At 37.9% G+C, this 19,803-nt stretch overlaps 1 protein-coding gene across 4 annotated transcripts in view; it reads left to right on the top strand.

Annotated features, from left to right (window-relative positions):
• The window catches only part of raph1a (Ras association (RalGDS/AF-6) and pleckstrin homology domains 1a), a 104,075-nt gene that overhangs the window by 68,431 nt on the left and 15,841 nt on the right, over nucleotides 1–19,803 (top strand). For 3 of the 4 annotated variants that reach the window (XM_007234140.4, XM_022680260.2, XM_007234142.4), the window contains 3 exons: nucleotides 808–882; nucleotides 11,736–11,813; nucleotides 19,234–19,393. In XM_007234140.4, the coding sequence (XP_007234202.3) occupies nucleotides 808–882; nucleotides 11,736–11,813; nucleotides 19,234–19,393 (313 nt within the window). The remainder of the gene's footprint in view (nucleotides 1–807; nucleotides 883–11,735; nucleotides 11,814–19,233; nucleotides 19,394–19,803) is intronic. The other variant, XM_007234141.4, reaches the window with a different exon arrangement.

Below are 19,803 nucleotides of genomic sequence, written 5' to 3'. Positions count from 1 at the left end.
AGGACACATATAAAAAACTGCTATTTACTTACTGTTCCTAAAGCAAATCTGTTACAATCAGCTGTAGAACCAAATTATATCCTCCTACTGATCCCACATACATTAAAAACAAGGCCTTGAATGATTACATAAATTAAAATACAGCTCTGAAAAAAATGTAAAAGACCACTTCAGTTTCTCTGATTGTGCTATTTATGGGTATATGCTTGAGTAAAATGAACATTGCTGTTTTATTCTATAAACTACGGACAACATCTCTCCAAAATAAAAAAAAAAAACATATTGTCATTTAGAGCATTTATTTGCAGAAAGTAAGAAATGAAATGGCTGAAATAACAAAAAAGATCTCAAATAATGCAAATAAGGTTTTTTAATTACAGTTTTTATGCACCTTGGCATGTTCTCCTCCACCAGTCTTACACACTGCTTTTGGATAACTTTATGCCATGCCTGGTGCAAAAATTCAAGCAGTTCAGATTGATCTGATGGCTTGTGATCATCTGTTTTTCTCTTGATTATATTTCAGAGGAATATATTTGGTAAAATCAAAGAAAATCAACCTTTTTTAAGTGGTCTCTTATTTTTTTCTAGAGTTGTATGTTTTGGTTAGGATTGGTGCAGAACATAATTGCTTGCTTTACTAATGACTTTTATTGCTGAATTATACGTTTCATATTATAATTAGATATTTAACAGGGCAAAACATTTGATCATCTGCTGATTTATTTCTATGCTTTCACAGATTTCCTATATTCACTGATAATCAAGCACTAATGTCTTATCTCTCTCTTTTTCTCCTGCTCAAAGCACTCGTATCTGGACAGGGAGACTTCTCTGATACTGAAAAGCATTGCAGGAAAGCCCTCTCACTTGCTGACAAAGGTGACGCCTTGATTTCTTTTCCTGCACTTTCCTGCCTTTTCCTGCATGCGAACAGTCTTTTCTGGTGGCTTTCTAACCTCACTTTGCACAGCACTATTATACATTATTCCTGCTCCCCTACTTTCTGTTGATTTGTGGTCTGATCATCAATCCTGGGATTATGTTGTAAAGAATTTAAGTTGACCTTATTCTTCGTGTTTTTTGTTATCCTTTGTATGTACAGTTGTGGTTGGACTTTTACATGGCAATATGGGATTTTGAACTGTTCGTAATAGTCAGAAAAAAAAAAAAAGAATTTGTTGAACAATTTTTTAGACATTTTAATTTTTTCTCAAATGTCCAAATTGGGTCAAAATTATAATAGAGCACACCTAATTTGTCCCATAGGAAGTTGTACCTTAACCAGATGCATTTAGTAGCCATGAAAAAGCTTCTGGATAAAGTTTAGTTGGATATTTGACCCTTTGTTGGTCAAATAGCTGTTAGGCACAGCCCATATATTTTTTTACTCATTGGTTCTTGGGTTGTCTCTGAACATCTTTTTTCAGATTTTGGAAAAGTAGCTGCAATTCCCAGTAACTTGTACTTTGAATAGATAATCAGCATTTGTTTATCTGCAGATGAAGTATCTGCAGTTATTTAAAAATGGCTCCAAGATACATTCCCAAATTTTGTAAATAATAAGTTAGAGCTGGGCGATATGGCCCAAAAAACAAAATCTTCGATTTAAAAAACAATAAATAAATCTGATTTTCGATTTTAATCCATTTTTCCTCTTCTAAAAATCAAATTAAATATGACAAAGAAATGGTTAAAAACTAGCAAAAAAACTATTGTAAACAGTGAGAACATCTAGTAATTTTTAGAAACATTTTCCAACATAGTTTAGGTACTGACACAACGCACCCTCAAACTAAGTAAATAAACACACCCTCAAAAAACAAATAGAAAGAAATAAAATGGTGCCCTTTTTGATAAAACAAGTACAATTAAATATGCTATTAAGCAAAGACTTTTCCCCATTGGACTTGAATTGCAAAACAAAGCTTTTAAATAAGTGCCAGTTTTCTATAAAATGAGATGATCTTTTCTAATGAATATTCAAAAAATCATAAACTGTAGTGCATGCAGAACCTGGTACAAGTTGAAAGATGATAAAATTAATCGATAAAATCGATTAATTGCCCAGCTCTATATAAAGTAAACATTTTGACTTGAATTGAATTGAATAAATCTGGTTATATGTATAGTTTTTTTCCATGTATGAATAATTTGGTCCATGTGTTGATTTAAGAAAACCACCCTAGAAAACAAAAGCTCAAACAAATTCTTGAAATCCCATATTGTTATTTATATATTTGACATGTCCATGATGCGAGTATGTAAATGTCCAAACACAACTATACAGTTCCTTGCATGCTTTGCTTTGCTGTCTTGCCCCTTTCCCTTGATCTCAGCCTGGACCTGGACCCTGACATACCCTGTGATGTATGCAGAATTAAACAAGTTATTTTTTTATGCGTGTGCATGGTGGTTATTTATATTTGTAACCAGTTTGCGAGTTTCTGTTATATGTCATGGAACAAGTCATGTAATGCCGAAGACGGTCATAGTGCTAGACACCAGAGATCACGGTCACCAGAGATCACCAGCGTCTGTCTCTAAAAACGTGTGGCATCTTAACGCCTCATGCCTTGTACAAAGGACATGATGACAGCAGCTAAAAGAGCTCTGAGGAGTGAAGAGGAGGAGTGTTGTCTAGCACTATGACTGTTTGCTGAGTGTTGATGTGATGAGCAGGCATGTGCATGTGTCAGCACTCCGAGTGACGGCTCATCCTCTCAGAGCTGCTGGTGAAGAATGCAGCTCATTAAAACCTGATTTCAGTCTTATTTTTATCTGGGCTATGGTGGTTAAATATATATGTGTGTGTGATGTATGTACAGTTCTGGAAAAAAATAAGAGACCAATTAAAAATGATGAGTTTTTGATTTTACCAAATTGAAAACCTCTGGAATATAATCAAGAGGAAGATGGATGATCACAAGCCATCAAACCAAACTGAACTGTTTGAATTGTACCCAAAAACTTTATAAGGATAAATAAATAGAACTGCTCCAAAACGTTTGAAGCAGTTCTATTGGTCCATTCGTTGTAAAAATTCTGACAGTTTGAAGACCAAAGGGCAGATTTATAGATTTTCATGTAAAAAGTAAAACACAGGAAAAAAGGGAGATACAAGGTTTTTGCTTGACAGCAATTGTATGTAAGTGTATTTATTTACTCCAACAAACACAATTTACTGTAGATACACCGTCAAATCACAATATTATGATCACATCCTTTTTCTACACTGTCCATCTGAACAGCTTAACTTAGCACGTAGAAGAACTTTGTAGTTCTATAATTACACACTGTAGTTCTATCTTTTCTCTGCATTCTTTATTGTCCTCCTTTTACCCTGTTTTTCAGTGGCCATGACCCCTCTGTGCCACCACAGATTAGGTATTATATGGTTGGGGGTCGTTCTAAGTCATTCTGGACATTGACATAGTGGTGGTTTGTAGTGCGGGTTGCACTGCTAGTACAAGTGCATCAGACACAGCAGTGCTGCTGGAGTTTTTAAAACACCTTAGGGTGTTTTCACACCAGCACTATTTGGTCCGGTTAAAACGGAATCGGATTTGTTTGTACCCTTAGTGCAGTTCGATTGAGCAAGTGTGAAAACGGTAATCGCGCTCGGGTTCGGATCAAAAGAGCCAGATCGAGACATGCTTGAGGAGGTGGTCTTGATCCGGTCCCAAACAAACTCTGGAGCGGTTCTCTTGAGGTGAGAACGTGATTCGGTCTTGACCCGACCTAGCTATTAAATATACTCCTTTTTAGTTAAGCTAAACTGCTTATAAGACGCAGTTTAATCCGATATATTAGCCAGATAATGCTAATTATCACAGCTATGAACAAACACTGTCTCTGCTCCATGCTGTTTACATGTGTGGTCTGTACTGCGTTCAATACTCGCAGCCCCATGACTCCGTTTACTACGCGGAAATCTGCGCTGTTCGTCCTATTAAAAACACTGAACTGTGAAAACCGCAGAAAACGGAATCATGCAGAATCAACGTAGCACAGACCACGCATGCATGGAACAGAGACAGCGTTTGTTCATAGTTGTGGAAATTAGCGTTAGTATTAAAGCAACTTCACACTGCACAGATATACAATTTTTTAAATTATATTTACTTTCTTGCTCCCACATCAGACAGCTCTGACCAATCAGATGAGACAATGTGCTCATGTGATTTGTTGGTGAGTATTTTGGTCCATTTAGGTTTATGCCTGTGTAAAACCAAACCAAACAGAGGGAGAAAACACTTTAAATAAACAAACTCATCAACTGATTCCGAGGTGTGAAAATGCCCTAAGTGTCACTGCAAATATGCAATAGCTGCTCTATGGTGGCCTTGTGGGATCCTGACCCATGAAGAACAGGGTAAAATTAGGATAAGAAAGTGTGGAGAGAAAAAACAGATACAGGACTACATTCTGTAATTACAGAACTACAAATTTGTATATGGTGAGAGAAATATAATGGACAATCATGTTGATGCTTCTCATTATATCATCTCTTTTTTAATTGTTTGAGATATAATGAGAAGCATCAACATGACACAATAATAAAAAAAAACATAGAACATAAAATGCTGCTGGAGAGGAAAAGATTTACCAGAGATAACTTACAAAACCTTTACATAATAACATTACCAGGACTACCTTCTTTCTACACTCATTGTCCATTATATTTCTCTCACCATATACAAATTTGTAGTTCTGTAATACAAATACAAAGTGTGTATCAGTGTTAGCAGTAGCCCCTAAGGGCCTGTGTGTAGCTATTCTTTTGCGAGGGAACATCCTAGACCAGATAATGGTTCCAGCAGGCAGGTGGTGTGCGGGTCTCGCAGGCAGTGTCTCTCTGTGTGGGTGGACAACAGATGGAATTGAGGAGTGGATCATGTTCCATCAGAAGAACCCCGGACATACAGTATCACCTCTAACAAGACGGCTGTTCAGTACGGTAGCACGTTTCCTCATCCACAGGCCGTGAAGCTTTCTTATTTCTGAATCTAATCCAAACCTTTCACACTTGTATGAATGTGCAAATAGATGTGAATTGTTTGAGCTGATGTTTATGCAGTGTAATAGTGAACAGCTAAGCAAAGCTTTGTGGTGTGCTTCTGGGAACTGGTATGAGGTAAAGCAGTGAGAGAGAGGTCACAGAGGTGCAGCACTCAACCTATTACTTTAATGAGACTGAGAGCAAGCAGGGTCATGCTTTAACCATCGTTATGCTGCAGTTTGCTGACTTGGCACACCTGAGCTTGTTTGTATCTTCTCCAAACAGGGCTGCTGATCTACGACCAGATTTAATTTAGGTTTAAGTGATTCAAGTGTTGTATCACAAAAATACAACATGCCAGATGTCTCAGTATGAAGTTGTAGAGGTTCCTAATGGTGTCCTGTTATAATCTATTCACAATGGAGCTTAAATATACTAATGCAGTTTCTGCAGATTTAGCTGTAGCATTCAAGTGTTGATAGTAGGGCTGCAACTAATGATAATTTTGGTAGTCGACTAACCTGACTATTATTTTTTTAATTAGTCAATGATTATTTCTGCCATGCCCTCTGTCTCTGCTTGCTGTGTGTACAGTTCCTGTTTCAAGCTTTTTCTTTCTTCGCTTTAAACAATAGCAACAGCTGAACATAGAATTTAAATGCTGTTCAAATGTCCAGAACATCACCCTTTAAATATGGAAAGTGCTGCCGTTTAGTGAGGAAATGTAGGATCTGTTGTGTTTGGGCATTTTTGGAGACATAGGCAGAGTTAACTGTAAACTGTGTGAGTGAGCCCATTACCCTTCACCCTTCTACCATTGTGTTTCTGCCCCCAGTACTTTGTGTAATGCTACTAATTAACAATTAGTCAACAATGAACATTTGGAGTCTACAGTTTTTTGTAGATTATATTCACTAATCGTTGCAGCCCTAGTTGATAGTGTGTCCAATATCATCTCACACTTTTCAGGAATCAGAAATGGGTCTGGCGAGGTGACTGGCCATGATATAGCATTTGTATAGCATCTTCAAGACAAGCTCTTGAGCTGGCAGCAGTATGTGGATTAGCTTTGTCCTGTTGAAATGATACCTAAATATTTGACCTCCCAAGTTGCAAAAGTTGATTTCAGGGAGGTTACCCCTAGCATCAGGCATCGGGCATCAGGGAGCCACTACCAAAATGTGGGAGACTCCCGCAGCTTCAGGGAGACTTGGTTTGTCTGTATTTGTTTAAACTAAACTGTATTTCCAAAATATCAAGGAAAAATTTAAATTGGAGTCAGTGTAAACGTTTTTAGTCTATTTGGAGCATTTTTATTGGTCCAATAATCCAAAATTTTAGAACAATGTAAAAAAAATGCCTGTCAGATTCAAAATATCTTGAGAGAGACAGCAAATTTAAAGGCAGGGTTCCTGAGATACAGGGATGATATGCATGTATAGGCTTCACATGTACTGACTGGTAACATACCTAAGGGGCACTGGTTTAAGTTCCTTAAACTAACATGCTTGTTTTTTGACGGACGCAGCACACAGTTGCTTGGGAACCATGTTGATTGTGTTCTTTGCTCCAAATTGTTCCTAATGGTTTTGCGTGGGCCAGGTGGCTTGTGGGTAAGGTGCGGTTGTTTGTTGATTTGGTGCGGTCTGTTGTGCTTAGCATTAGCTAGTCTTTAGCGGGGTGTGGTCAGTGCAGTGAATGCTCTTCGGGCTAAGAGAACATGCAGGCTCAGCTCTCTTAATCCTCTTTAAAGAAGGAGAGCGAGCTCCATCATCCAGCCTTCCCTGTACAACACACACACACACACAGTCAGAGCAGGCCTCCAGCTGAGAAATCCTCATGACTTTAATAGTTGATTGGTTACTTATAATATGCTTTACCCCCAGCTGTGTCATAGATCATAGATTTAAGATGTGGACAAATTATTAACTTGTTGAGTTCACATCTCTCATTGTATCCAGCTCTAGTGCATGACACACATATAAAAGGTTTATTTTTATTTTGTCTGCTATGTTTTGCGTATTTTGATCCCTATTTTTCTTTTAGATAACCACGGATTGCTTCCCCCTCTTGCAATTACTGCACCATATCAAAACTGACTGATCAATAATTAAAGAAATATTCAACAGGCTATAATTTGCAGTAAAATTAAGCTCTAAAAAAAAGAGACCACTTAAAAATTATGAGTTTCTTTGATTTTACCAAATTGAAAACCTCTGGAATATAATCAAGAGGAAGAAGGATGATCACAAGCCATCGAACCAAGCTGAACTGCTTAAATCTTTGCACCAGGAGTGGCATAAAGTTATCCAAAAGCAGTGTGTAGACTGGTGGAGGAGAACATGCAAAGATGCATGAAAACTGTGATTAAAAACCAGGGTTATTCCACCAAATATTGATTTCTGATCTCTTAAAACTTGCATTATTTGAGGTCTGAAAACTTTGTTATTTCAGCCATTTCTCATTTTGTGCAAATAAATGCTCTAAATTACTATTTTTATTTGGAATTTGGAAGAAATTTTGTCTGTAGTTTATAGAATAAAACCACAATGTTCATTTTACTCAAACATATACCTATAAATAGCAAAATGAGACAAACTGTTTCAAAAACTGAAGTGATTTCAATTTTTTTTCCAGAGCTGTGTATCATGCAGGCCTGTGCAGCATTCTTTAGCTTCTTTGTGACATGGCAAAAGTCATGGGACACAGTTCCAATCCCCTGTCCCATAATATGTGACGTCATTGTATGGTTCCGATTTTTAATATTGGCTTTATGCTAAAACTGATAAATAACGCAATTACTAATGTAGTTGGCTGTGTTTTTTCCACACATACTGAAAACTGCGTGAAATACAGAATGTCTCTTCAGTCACGTTGTCTGATCCTTTGTGTTTTAGCTAAGTGTAACTTGTCTTTCATCTCCTCGTGTCTGCTTTTATCAGAGAGCGTGATATCTCTGGCCTTTCCCGTCCATGCCCACAGGCACAACACCTGCTCAGGACGACTCCTTTATGGCCTCCTGCAGCACAACACAACCACCCTGCCTGTTTATCCCAGCACACCCTGGCCAGCATGAACGCGTGCTGTCACAGCAAGAGGGCAAATCGAAGTATTTAATCATTATTTTAATTAGCTAATTGATCAGTACGTCCTATTTGCAGGCTTTTCTGGTGGTTTATGATGTACGGTTTTAGGGCAGGAGAGCAGCTGTTGGGTTGCTGGTCCAATTAGCAGCTTATTTCCGTGTGGTGTGGTGATGGGATTGATTTTGTGTCCGACATTTTTTTTTTTTTTTAACACTAAGGACGTCATCAGAATGCACTGCTGGATTAAAACCATATGGGCCATTCTCAGTTTATTAAATACTATAATTAAGATAAAGAATTGAGTACATTTTAATCACACGTGTTGCTGGTGTGTTGCTAATGAGTTTTAACTTTCAGAGACTTGGAGTATATACTTTATATGTCCACATGTGTCAAGATGTCCTCCTATTTAATGAATATGTAAAGACCTCCCTCATAGAGATGTCCGGGCGTGAAACTGTACTTCAGGGATGGGCAACTTCCATGTTGGAGAGGGCCACATTTTTTTCAGCATGACCATTGGAGGGCCACATGACCTCGCACTTCAAATAATTGAATATGAAAAACGCTACAAATGATTTTCAATAAGAACAAATTTGATATGAATTTATATCTGTATGTTTACAGCACCAACATTTATCAACAACTATTTTCTGCATATTAATGCATTTTAATACGGCAAAAGACAAACCGTTTGCTTAAAAAAAGTGCAAAAAGGAAGTCCTTCATATCAAAGAACAAAAAGTTCAAAAAAACTGATTGCAAATACAGTAGTTCCTCTGTGTAAAATAAGTTCATTATAACAAGTCCTTCATAAGCAACAAGGACAAAACATTTGCTTATAAAAGTGCAAAAGGCATTTGAACTCATTTATAACAAAGAACAAAAAAGATTTAAAAACTGATTGCAAATAGCTCATTCAATAATAGCAGAAAACTAGACCACAGAGGCCCAACATTTATTGAAGCTAATGAGAGAGCTGTGGTTTGGCCTGCTGGCTCACAATGGACTGGATGTCAATGTCAATTTTCGTGGTTGTTTGGCAGCGGTCAAAAGTAGAATTACGTTTTTTTTTTTTTTTTTTTTTTATTATGAAATTATGAAATTATTTTTGATCTATTCGCGGGCCGCACTGAGTGAAGACGAGGGCCGTGTGCGGCCCCCGGGCCGCCAGTTGCCCATCCCTGCTGTACTCTGTAGTGATTTAACTGTATCCAATACCTGAGTGGTTTGTGATCCAAAATCAAATCCCCACAACAGCAGATACATATTATAAACATTCATATATACATGGCTCTGAGTGGTCCAGCGCTGCTGGGCTTAGCCTGCAAAAAAATAAGGAGATTGCTGGTTCGAATCCTGTTTATGTAGCTTGCCATCGGCTGCCGGAGCCCTGAGTGAGCACAATTGGCCTTGCTCTCTCTGGGTGGGTAGATGGCGCTCTTTTTCTACATCAATCCAAAGGGTGATGTCGCTCATCCCAGGACGTCTGTGAGCTGATGTATCGGAACCGAGTCACTGCGTTTTTCTCCAAGTGCGCTGTGATGCTACTCGGCAACACTACATCAGCAGCAGTTCAAAAAGAGGCGGTGGCTGACTGTATATGAGTCCTAATGAGTGGGTTGGATAATTGGCCTTGTAAATTGTAGAGAAAGTAGCTGGTACAAGTAGCTGTCCTATGACCTTACCAATGATACATGGAGGCTAAAGACCGGAGGGAAGTGTGTGTGGGGTCTCCTGCAATGAATGTGGATGTGATTTCTGAAGGAATCTTTTGTCTGTTTGCGAGAAAAATTCCAGTCATGATCATTACCACCCAAGTAATAATCTATAGGATATATGTTTTACATGCATTTCTGGACAAGCTGAGAGATAACAGTAACAGAAAACTGTTACTGAATGTAAAATAAGTGTGTGGATTAAAGTGATATAAGGGATATTTTCAGAGATTAGACAGATATTACAGGATTGTACACACATATAATGTATACAGTTATACAGTGTTACACAAGAAGAGTTTGCCTCCAGTCACTTAACAAGAGCAGCAGCTCTTTAGCAGTGAAGTAATGTAGGTCACTGTTGAAAAGTGGCTGGTGATACATTTTCTCTTGGTAAAATAAGAAGCTTGGGTTCATCAACAGTGTGCTCAACACCAGGGTGGTCAGAGCGTCTGTTATTAAATTGATAAATGGTGTGATCGGTTGTAATCCTTGCTTAAATCTGAATTAATGTTGGTGAAATCCCAGCACTGTTTACTTATGGCTCCATTTACCAACACTTAGGCTGGATAGTGGTGTGTGGCTGTGGGTCAGTGTATTAGCGATAGTGTGGAGGTCAGATATTTGTTATTGCGTTTGGGGGGGCTGATAAGAGGCTTTGCTTTGATTTAATCCCCTCATTTGCCATTTTTTTAGTTAAAATGAGGAGCGTCTGCTTTTGTGGTGTGGGGGGGGGGGGGGGTCATGGTTGTGTGTGTGTGTGTGTGTGTGTTGGTTCAGATTGAGATTGAGCTGATTGAGGAAAACAGACCATCCCCTATTGTATTCCGTGTATGTGTGTGTGTTTGTGTGTTTGAGGGTCTTGATGAGATGAATGCCACTATGCACTGCAGAACAGAGAGGATAATACACTTTGATTCGGCCTGTTTCCCAAGCCTGCTCTACAGCTGTTGCAAAGACACACACACACATATACACACACACACAAACAGGGAAGGGAAGGCTTTGGATTGTGTCACTCAGAGAAAATGAAATGGGCTCAGTTGGTGAGTGTGCCTGGCAGAAAAGAGGCGGAGTTTCAAGAGAGAGAGAGAGAGAGAGAAGGAGAGAAAAAGAGAGAGAGAGGACGAGTAGGATCTGTCTGGCATGCTCACGCCCCCACCCCCCGCATGCTTCTAGTAGCTCTGTGTGTTGTTGTGTTGGAAGGATCCCCTGCGCTCAGTGTGCTGAGGATTTCCCTGCCTCACTGATTGCGTTCCTCTCCAAACATTAGCAGCACTGAGCTTCACTCTTCCCAGAATTCCCTTGACTTACTTGAAGATTAATATAATCATCTCATTCTGGGGACATTTATCTTTCTCATCTCAAACTCTGTTCACGCCACTTCTACCAGTCTGAGAGAGGACCGACCATGAAGAAGATTCCTGATCCACAGTGGGACACTGGCTATATTATCTTTGGAGGGAATTCCTCACTTGCTGTTGATGCACCTCGAATTCCAGAGATGAAGATGCATTAGATAGAAGCAGCTTCCCCTAATCTGGCCAAGAAAATCTGATCTGCACTTGGACTGAGGAGTGGACCTCTGTTTGCAAATCCAGTTGATTTTTTTTTTTTTACAAGCCATACATGGATGTGACTGACCCACGATGGTTACCCACTCTCAGCTCATCTTAATGCAGCATGTTCTTGTTCTCTGGCTTCAAGCTGTTTAATGTCATCCTGTGGAACTAACACATCAGAGACACTGCCTCCTGCGTGAACCTGTAGCCACGATGTCTTCATGCTGGAGAAGTCAGGTGCAGTAGTAATCTAGGGAGACAGGAGAGCATCAGGACAATGTATTATGTATGTATGTATTTATTGTGAGGCTCTTTTATTAGTATTAACTGTGAATGTGTGTGTGTGTGTTTGTTTGTATGTTTGTAGGAGGAGCAGGCTGCCAAGCTCAAGGCAGAGAAGATCCGTGTCGCTCTGGAGAAGATTAAGGAGGCACAGGTCAAAAAGGTGAGAGTTCTCATCAACCGCACCTGGAATTTCAAATCTGTATGCAGCCGTATAAAAGACCCCTGAAACCTGAAACGTTTTATCACCTGAAACGTCTTTTGGTGAATGTTTCAGGTGATAAGATGTCAAACTAGCAGATAATATGTTTCTATCTAATTATATCCAATATTCCCTATATTTAAGAACAACGTAAATTATGTTAAGCACATTTTATGCTGCTACATTTTTTTCAGTATGATAATTAAGTAACAAAAAAAGTATGAATATTCAAATTTGGAACTTTACTAGAGAAGTAAAAAACTTGAAAAGTGGCATAGTGATGGCAACAATATACAAAATAGATATCCAAGATTCTGATTGCAGCTTTATATTTAAGCAATAATACACTTAAGCGTAGGGCTATTATGTGAGTTATTGGTACAACTAAACTTTAGTTCAAAGACCATTACTTAAGTGCCATAAACAACATTTAAAGTAAGTTTTAACATAAACAAACTGCTGCAAAAAGCAGCATCTCCAGACTGCTGTTTAACTGTTTATAATTTTCAGTCTTTATTTGTTTAAACATTAGTTGATGTTAAATGTTATATTAATCCCATGGCTCACACTGCCAAAGCTGTTCAGCTCTGTATAAAATGATCTACTTGATTATTCTACCTTAAATGGTGCAGCAGTCAGATCATGGTCTCTATCTACCTACCTACCTACCCAGCTGGCCACCAACATCAATAGACTTTAATTTCAGGTTGAATGTTGGTCATGACGTCAGATGACAAACCTTTTACGTCAGAATAACATCTAATATTGATACGTGCCTGCAGGATACCTATACAGCAACAGTATTACTTTTTTAAAGCGCAGTATCCGTGTCCAGTGTACTTATGGGTAGTTGAGACTATTTGCAAGTTACATTGTTAAATTTCACACATGTAGCTTTCATTTGTTTTGGGATTATTTTGTGTTTAATAGAGTAATGAATGACATATAAAAATATTAAAACTGCAATTTCACATTGGCAGCCTTTTACCAATAGATTGTAAGCTCTGGTGTGGTTGCTCTGTTATGTTATGTGTGTGGTGGAGTACCGGTCAGAGTGCCATTACTATTCAATATTGGCACTCCTAAAAAAAAATCTGTCAGCCAATCAAATTGCAGGGTTGGAACTAACTGTGGTACAATTGGTGCTATGTCACTTTTACAGTATCTCTTTTATTGTTTTTTTTAAATTGTGTAGTATCAGCTCTGTTACATTTCTGAACATGCGTACCAAACATCTTTGGATAGTTTTTATTAATCCATGTATGTTAAATGCAGCAAATCAAAGTTTAACCTTCTAAAATTACAATTCTTTAATTTTACTCCTTAAAAAATGATAGCACTTTTTATACATAGGCTTTTTACTATAAAAGTGAAAAACTGAAGTATAAAATAGTGTGAAGTAGAATAGGATTAATTTATATATGGGCAGATATTAGACAGCAGATTAGCGAGACAGTGAAAGTGAATTAAAAGCAGATTACATTGCTATTCTCAGTTAAGAATTTATAACAGATACTTTTGGATCATGTTTAAAAGGCAGACATGTTTTATTCAAAAAAAGGAAATAATAAACATTTACCAGAAAAGGATTGAGTTTGAAGGTTTTGATATAACAACAACAACAATATGCTAGTAGTGATAACTGCACATTCTTCTCGCTTCCCACAATTAATAAACACATAGAGAAACATATTGCTCATACTGCGACTCACTGTACTGCAGTGTATAACCTCCATTATCAGATTTTGTGCTCTGGTAACTTATTAGCATGATTTCTCCTCGTGCACAGATGCAGCAGGAGGAAAGCAGAAATAGGTCATTGCAGTATGCATCACACTAACAGGCTGAATCAAACGCACTGGGGAAATAAATGCTGATGATTTTTCAGCACATTCTCACGCACGGCTAAGAGCAGGCTTGGCCCAGTGCATGCTGTGCACTGTGTGTGCAGTGCTTAGTCTTTATTAAGTGTGTTGGGTTGTTTCAGGTCGCCATGTTTGCTTACCTTAAAGGCTCAGGGTAAGCACAGTCTAATGACGTGTGACTAATGACATGTGTGACTATGCTGTGCTGATGTAAGCAACGTGGGCAAGATGACCATTCTAAAATTCCAGTGCAAGGAAAAAGATTAAATCTTTGCCTCTGTTTAAGTGCTAGTGTGCATTTGTACATTGTTTATGTATGTTTGTGTGTTTGTGTGTTACCTACCCTGATATATTATTGTATGTAGTGGGTTAGGTCAGTGTTACAGAGCATGCTCACACACACACACACACACACACATAACAACACACTGAAGCTGCAGCTCTGCAGATCTCCACAAGTCCTGAAATCGCCCTTGGAGTGGAATTGGTCTAAAACGGCTTTTAAAGTCCACTTAAGCTGGATATGAATGCAAGCATGCAGAGTGTTAGGATTAGTGCTGGCCGCTCCGCAGGGCCCCAGGAGACTGCAGAGTGGCCACGTGCTGGCTGACCGCCTGACACAGCTCAAAGAAAGTCTGCCACTAGCCGGTCTGCCCATCAAACCCATCTCTTAAACCTGAGTGATGACCAAGGATAAGGATGCATGTTAGATTACCATGGATAAATCCCAGAGCCTTTCTCTCTGGAGTTTATTCAGATTCATTATTTTGAAAATAACTTTTTAATTTTTTTTTTTTCCAGCTTTCTATTAAAATATTTGTTATTTTTTTAAATATTGAATTTAAAATATAGTGCTGGTAAATTAATATATGTACAGTTCTGGAAAAAAAATTAAGAGACCACTTCAGTTTCTGAATCAGTTTCTCTGATTTTGCTATTTATATGTATATGTTTGAGTAAAATGAACATTGTTGTTTTATTCTATAAACTACGGACAAAATGTCTCTCAAATTCCAAACAAAAATATTGTCATTTAGAGCATTTATTTGCAGAAAATGAGAAATGGCTGAAATGCCATTGAGATGCCATGAGATGCAGAGCTTTCAGACGTCAAATAATACAAAAAAGTTAAGAAGAGTTAAGAAATTAAAACTGATTTTTAATCACAGTTTTTATGCATCTTGGGATGTTCTCCTCCACCAGCCTTACACACTGCTTTTGGATGACTTTATGCCACTCCTGGTGCAAAAGAGCTTTAAAAGAGAGTATTTAAAAGAATGAGAAGGTTTATTGAACAAATCCCTTGGAGTTTAAAGAGTTAATGAAGAATACTGTTCATTTATACACTATATTATGAGAAGTATTCACTGCTTTTGCACATATATGAACTTGCATTCTTAATCCATTGGGATTTAATTTGATGTCAGCCTACCCTTTCCAGCTTTAATTCAGCCTTAATCATTAGTATGCACTGTGTATTAACGTGTTAACAAAACCATATTTTTAATATGTTTAACATACATTTTTAGAGCATTTCACAGTGTGGGAAGGCTTTCCAGTGAGTGAATAGTTTTGTCAATATAATGTATATGGGTAAATATTTTAGACATTATAGTTTACTTAATAAATTTGGACACCCCTTCTTATGAAAGCATTCAGCTACTTTAACTTGTGCCTATTGCTGACATGAATGTGCAAAGGCACAAACACAGTCATATAGAGCTTCAAAATCTAGTTGAATGCCTTTCGTAAAGATTAGAGACAGTTACTCAGACAAAAACATGATAAACTCTTTTTAATACCCTTAATTTCAGAATGAATCAGCAGGTAACTCAATAGTTTTTGTCCATATAATGTATTAGATAGCAGATTAGTGAGACAGTGGAAGTGAAGTGAAATCAGATTACATGTTAATCTCAGTGATAGAAGTGACATAATATCTATTATCTTAATTTGAGCCTATTATTAGCACTTGCTCTTGCATAATAGTAAAACACAGAGCACCTGATTATTACAGAGTATGATGCAGGTGAAGTGGAACATTAGTGTAATGCTATTAGACAGAGTAGGTGACATATTTACAAAGTGCATAAAATGTAGTACGTTGAGTATATTTATATTTATAATAGGGGGGTCTTTGAAATATGTTTATTAGCTGATCTGCTGGATCAACAAAAATGCAGCTCATGTCAAATTAAAGAAAAAGATGCAGAGCTTTCAGACCCCAAATAATGCAAAGAAACAAGTTCTTATTCATAACGTTTTAAGAGTTCTGAAATCAAGATTGGTGGAATAAGGGAATCAGGGTGGAATAACCCTGATTTTTAATCACAGTTTTCATGCATTTTGGCATGTTCTCCTCCACCAGTCTTACACACTGCTTTTGGATAACATTATGACACTCCTGGTGCAAAAATTCAAGCAGTTCAGCTTGGTTTGATCCATCTTCCTCTTGATTATATTCCAGGTGGTTTTAATTTTTAAGTGGTCTCTTATTTTTTTTTCAAAGCTGCATATATTTTAATTACATAATTGACGTAATAAATAATATAAAAGTTACCAAAACCTGTCAAGAATGTCCACAACAAATGCTTGTACCTACAAACTTAAAAAAAAAAATGAATTGCCAAATTATGTAGTGCATCTGTATTGAACATCAGCTGATGCTGTAAATAATGTATATTGAAATAGCAATATAGGCTTTGGTTATTTAAATTGGATCATTTTCCTCTCTTAGTTGTAGATTTACCATTGTTAAGTGTAGTATATTTGTCATGTAGTCATGATTCTATATATAGAATTCAAATCTTTGCTAAAGAACATGTGATGCCAACAAGGGTTGTTAGGAGCAGTGCCATTGAATAATTGTGCAGAATCCTGGTCCTGGAGATCTTCCACCCTGCAGAGTTTAGCTTTAATCCTAATCTAACAAATACACCTGATCCAGGTAACAAAGGCCTTCAGGGTCATCTTCATATTAGAGCCAGGATTGTTGGTTCTGACCTTTCCAGGGTAGGATATCTCTTAAGGATCAGAATTATGCATCCCTGCTCTTGGATGACCACTTAAATAATTACAGAGGAGTAATGACCCTTTACTTTGTGTATAAAGTAGACTGAGGAAGATCTAATGAAGGTGTAGATGTAGGTCATAATAGGGTAGCAGAAGGCACGATGGCAATATACATGTGTGTATGTGAGTGTGTGTGTGTGTGTGTGTGTGTGTGTGTGTGTGTGTAGACAGCTGTGTCTTATTTTAATTTAGGTGGTCAAGTTGAGAGGATCAGCCTAGCACATCGTCACACACACTTAGTGATGTGATCACTGAACCACACTTGGGAAGGGAGGTGTGTGAGTAAGTGTGAGTCTTGAGAGGCCAGTCGGTTTTGCACACACTCACTCCTGGTACAGGCGAACTGTAGTAGAAGCTGAAGTCTGTTTATATAACTCACTTATGCAAATAATCATAACTGTAATTGGAAACAAGTGCAACTGTTATTGAGTAACAATGTTCATGTTGTTTATTTATTTTCTTGTTTATTAAGTGCACTGAATCACTTTTCGTGTGATTTTGAATGTAGGTATGTATATGTATCTGGTTACATTGGCTCAGTGGTTAACAGTTATTCCATCACCAAGAGAAATTCTGTTTATTTCCCTTGATTTTGGAATAAATCATTTATTCCAAGAGAAATTCTGTTTATTTCCCTTGATTTTGGAATAAATCATTTATTCCAAAATCAAGGGAAATAAACTGAATTTCTCTTGGTGATGGAATAACCGTTAACTGAGCCAATGTAACCAGATGTACATATACATACCTACATTCAGGTGTCCTGATATTTTTGTACTTTTGCACATATAGTGTACATATTAGGCAATAAGTGAACAGTCACCTGGTGAAAGGATCATGGGCGCCTTAGGCTCATTAATGCATGTGAAGAGCAAGAGCTAGTCTGTCTTAGCAGGACTTTATGGATCATATGCTACCGTCTTGGTGCCAGATACTACAGGACATCTGTAGTGGAGTTCATGCCTCATGTCTAAATCAGACAGGGCAGGTGGTTTTAATGTTTTGGCTGATTGTGTATATAGTGTTAATAATAATTCTGCAAATTATTTAAAAAATAAATAAAGCTTGTGTATATGTGTCCTGTATGCTTGTTATAGTGTGTGGCTGCTGGATTGCCTTTGACCATCCATGTGGCGGTGAAAGTAGGTCAGTGTGTGTGTGTGTGTGTGTGTGTGTGTGTGTGTGTACGTTCCTGTGTGTGTGTGTGTGTTTGTGTGTCAGAGAGAGAGAAAGATGATTGTTTAAAGCGTGTGCTCATAGGGTAATGCTGGGCCTTGTTGCTTTTAATGCATCTGTGTGTGTGTGCGTTTGTGTGTGTGTGTCTGAGCGGAGCTGGTTTATTTTATTTAGTCTTTGAATAAAGTGGATTTCTGGGCTTTTGTCTGTGACTGAGGGTTTCTCTGTGCTTGGCTGTGATAAAAGGAGTCTAGGGTGTGTAAACTAGAGCAGACCACCCAATGATATATCATAAAGCCTGTGAAAATCATAGGTTAACAGATGTCTTAATATAAATAAAAATGTGTACAGGCTCTCATATTTAGCTTAATGTATTGGCTGTAATTTGAATTGGTGTTAGGTTTAGTAATTAATCATTCTCAGACTAAAACTTAAAAATAAAAAAAAATTTAGCATAGTATAGCATTGCTTTATTTTTAGAACTGTAATAAATATTTATTAGTAATTGGTAATTATCCCCATTGCTCACTAAATAGTTCTGATCTTTTCTCTGTGTTCTGTCAGAGTCATCTTAGCACAGTGTATGGTTAGCTAGGCAAAGATATCGCACCCAGTTAGCTAGGTTAGCTGTTAGCCTAGCACCCACCTAGCATCAACCTTCTACAACTCTTTAAAGCTCTGTTTGCCACACTGAACTTTGCTTTCTCACTTGCTAAATTTGAGTTTTGCTCCTCTGTGTAACTTTATGTGGTATGACACTTGGTAGCTGAGATGCTGTGGTACTAGAACATTTTCACTTTTAAATAAAACCACTTACGGGTGATGGTTAAATATCCAGGACTGACGAAATTTCACCGAGCTAACTTGCTGCAACAGTGGCATCCTACATCCTACAATTAACACAAGATTGTAATTCAGTAAGCTCTTTGTAAGGGTGCCTGATTTTATACAGCTGTAGAAATGAAATTGGATGAAACCTGAATTCAGTGTTTAAGGTGTTTTTTTCAATAGAACAAATCTTTTCATTAAGATAAATCAGAAATGACCAAACAGACCAAAACCAAAACACAGATTTTAAAACCAGTCTTGGTTAATGACATACATACTTAATACTTTTAGTCAGTTTTCTGAGACATTCAGCACACCTGCTGTTAGAGCTGTGTAGGGGGACACATTTATATTTATACCTATGGATTTTGTAAGACCTATTTCAGGCCATAACCAAACAAGAAAATCCTAATGCAATCTTGTGTATCTTTCCTGTCTAGTTGGTGATCCGGGTGCACCTCTCTGACGAGAGCTCCAAAACCATGATGGTGGACGAGAGGCAGACGGTGCGTCAGGTGCTGGACAGCCTGCTGGACAAATCCCACTGTGGCTACAGTCTGGACTGGTCTCTAGTGGAGATGATCAGCGAGCTACAAATGGGTGAGAAGACCCCTCCCACTCCCACATATAATCTGGTTTAGTCCTCACCCGTTTTGTGTTTTTCAATTTTCCATGTTCTTGAAAAACCTGGTATTGGTCCAGTTTGGTCTGTTGGCCCACTGCAGATTAGCATTTCTGAAATGCCAATAGGATTATCCAGTGCAATCATAGATGATGGGGGAGGGGCAACATGAATTGAGGAAGATGAATTATGTTTTTCATGGAAGCAGTGGAGATCATTCGGGGTCAGAGCTGTGAAGAAATTGAAGCACATACAGTATTTAGGAAGTCAAGGATTCTAAGGGAATGATTTGCTTAATTTCTACATGCACATTTACATGTTGAGTAGTAGGAACATAGATATAGTCCCATTTGCAATCTGCTTTACCTCAGGGTGTCTCTGTCCCTTA

This window comes from Astyanax mexicanus, chromosome 11, assembly GCF_023375975.1.
Source record: "Astyanax mexicanus isolate ESR-SI-001 chromosome 11, AstMex3_surface, whole genome shotgun sequence".
NCBI classification, from domain to species: Eukaryota; Metazoa; Chordata; class Actinopteri; order Characiformes; family Acestrorhamphidae; genus Astyanax; species Astyanax mexicanus.
Note: the sequence above shows the minus strand (reverse complement) of the source record. Positions and strands in the feature narration are given on the sequence as shown.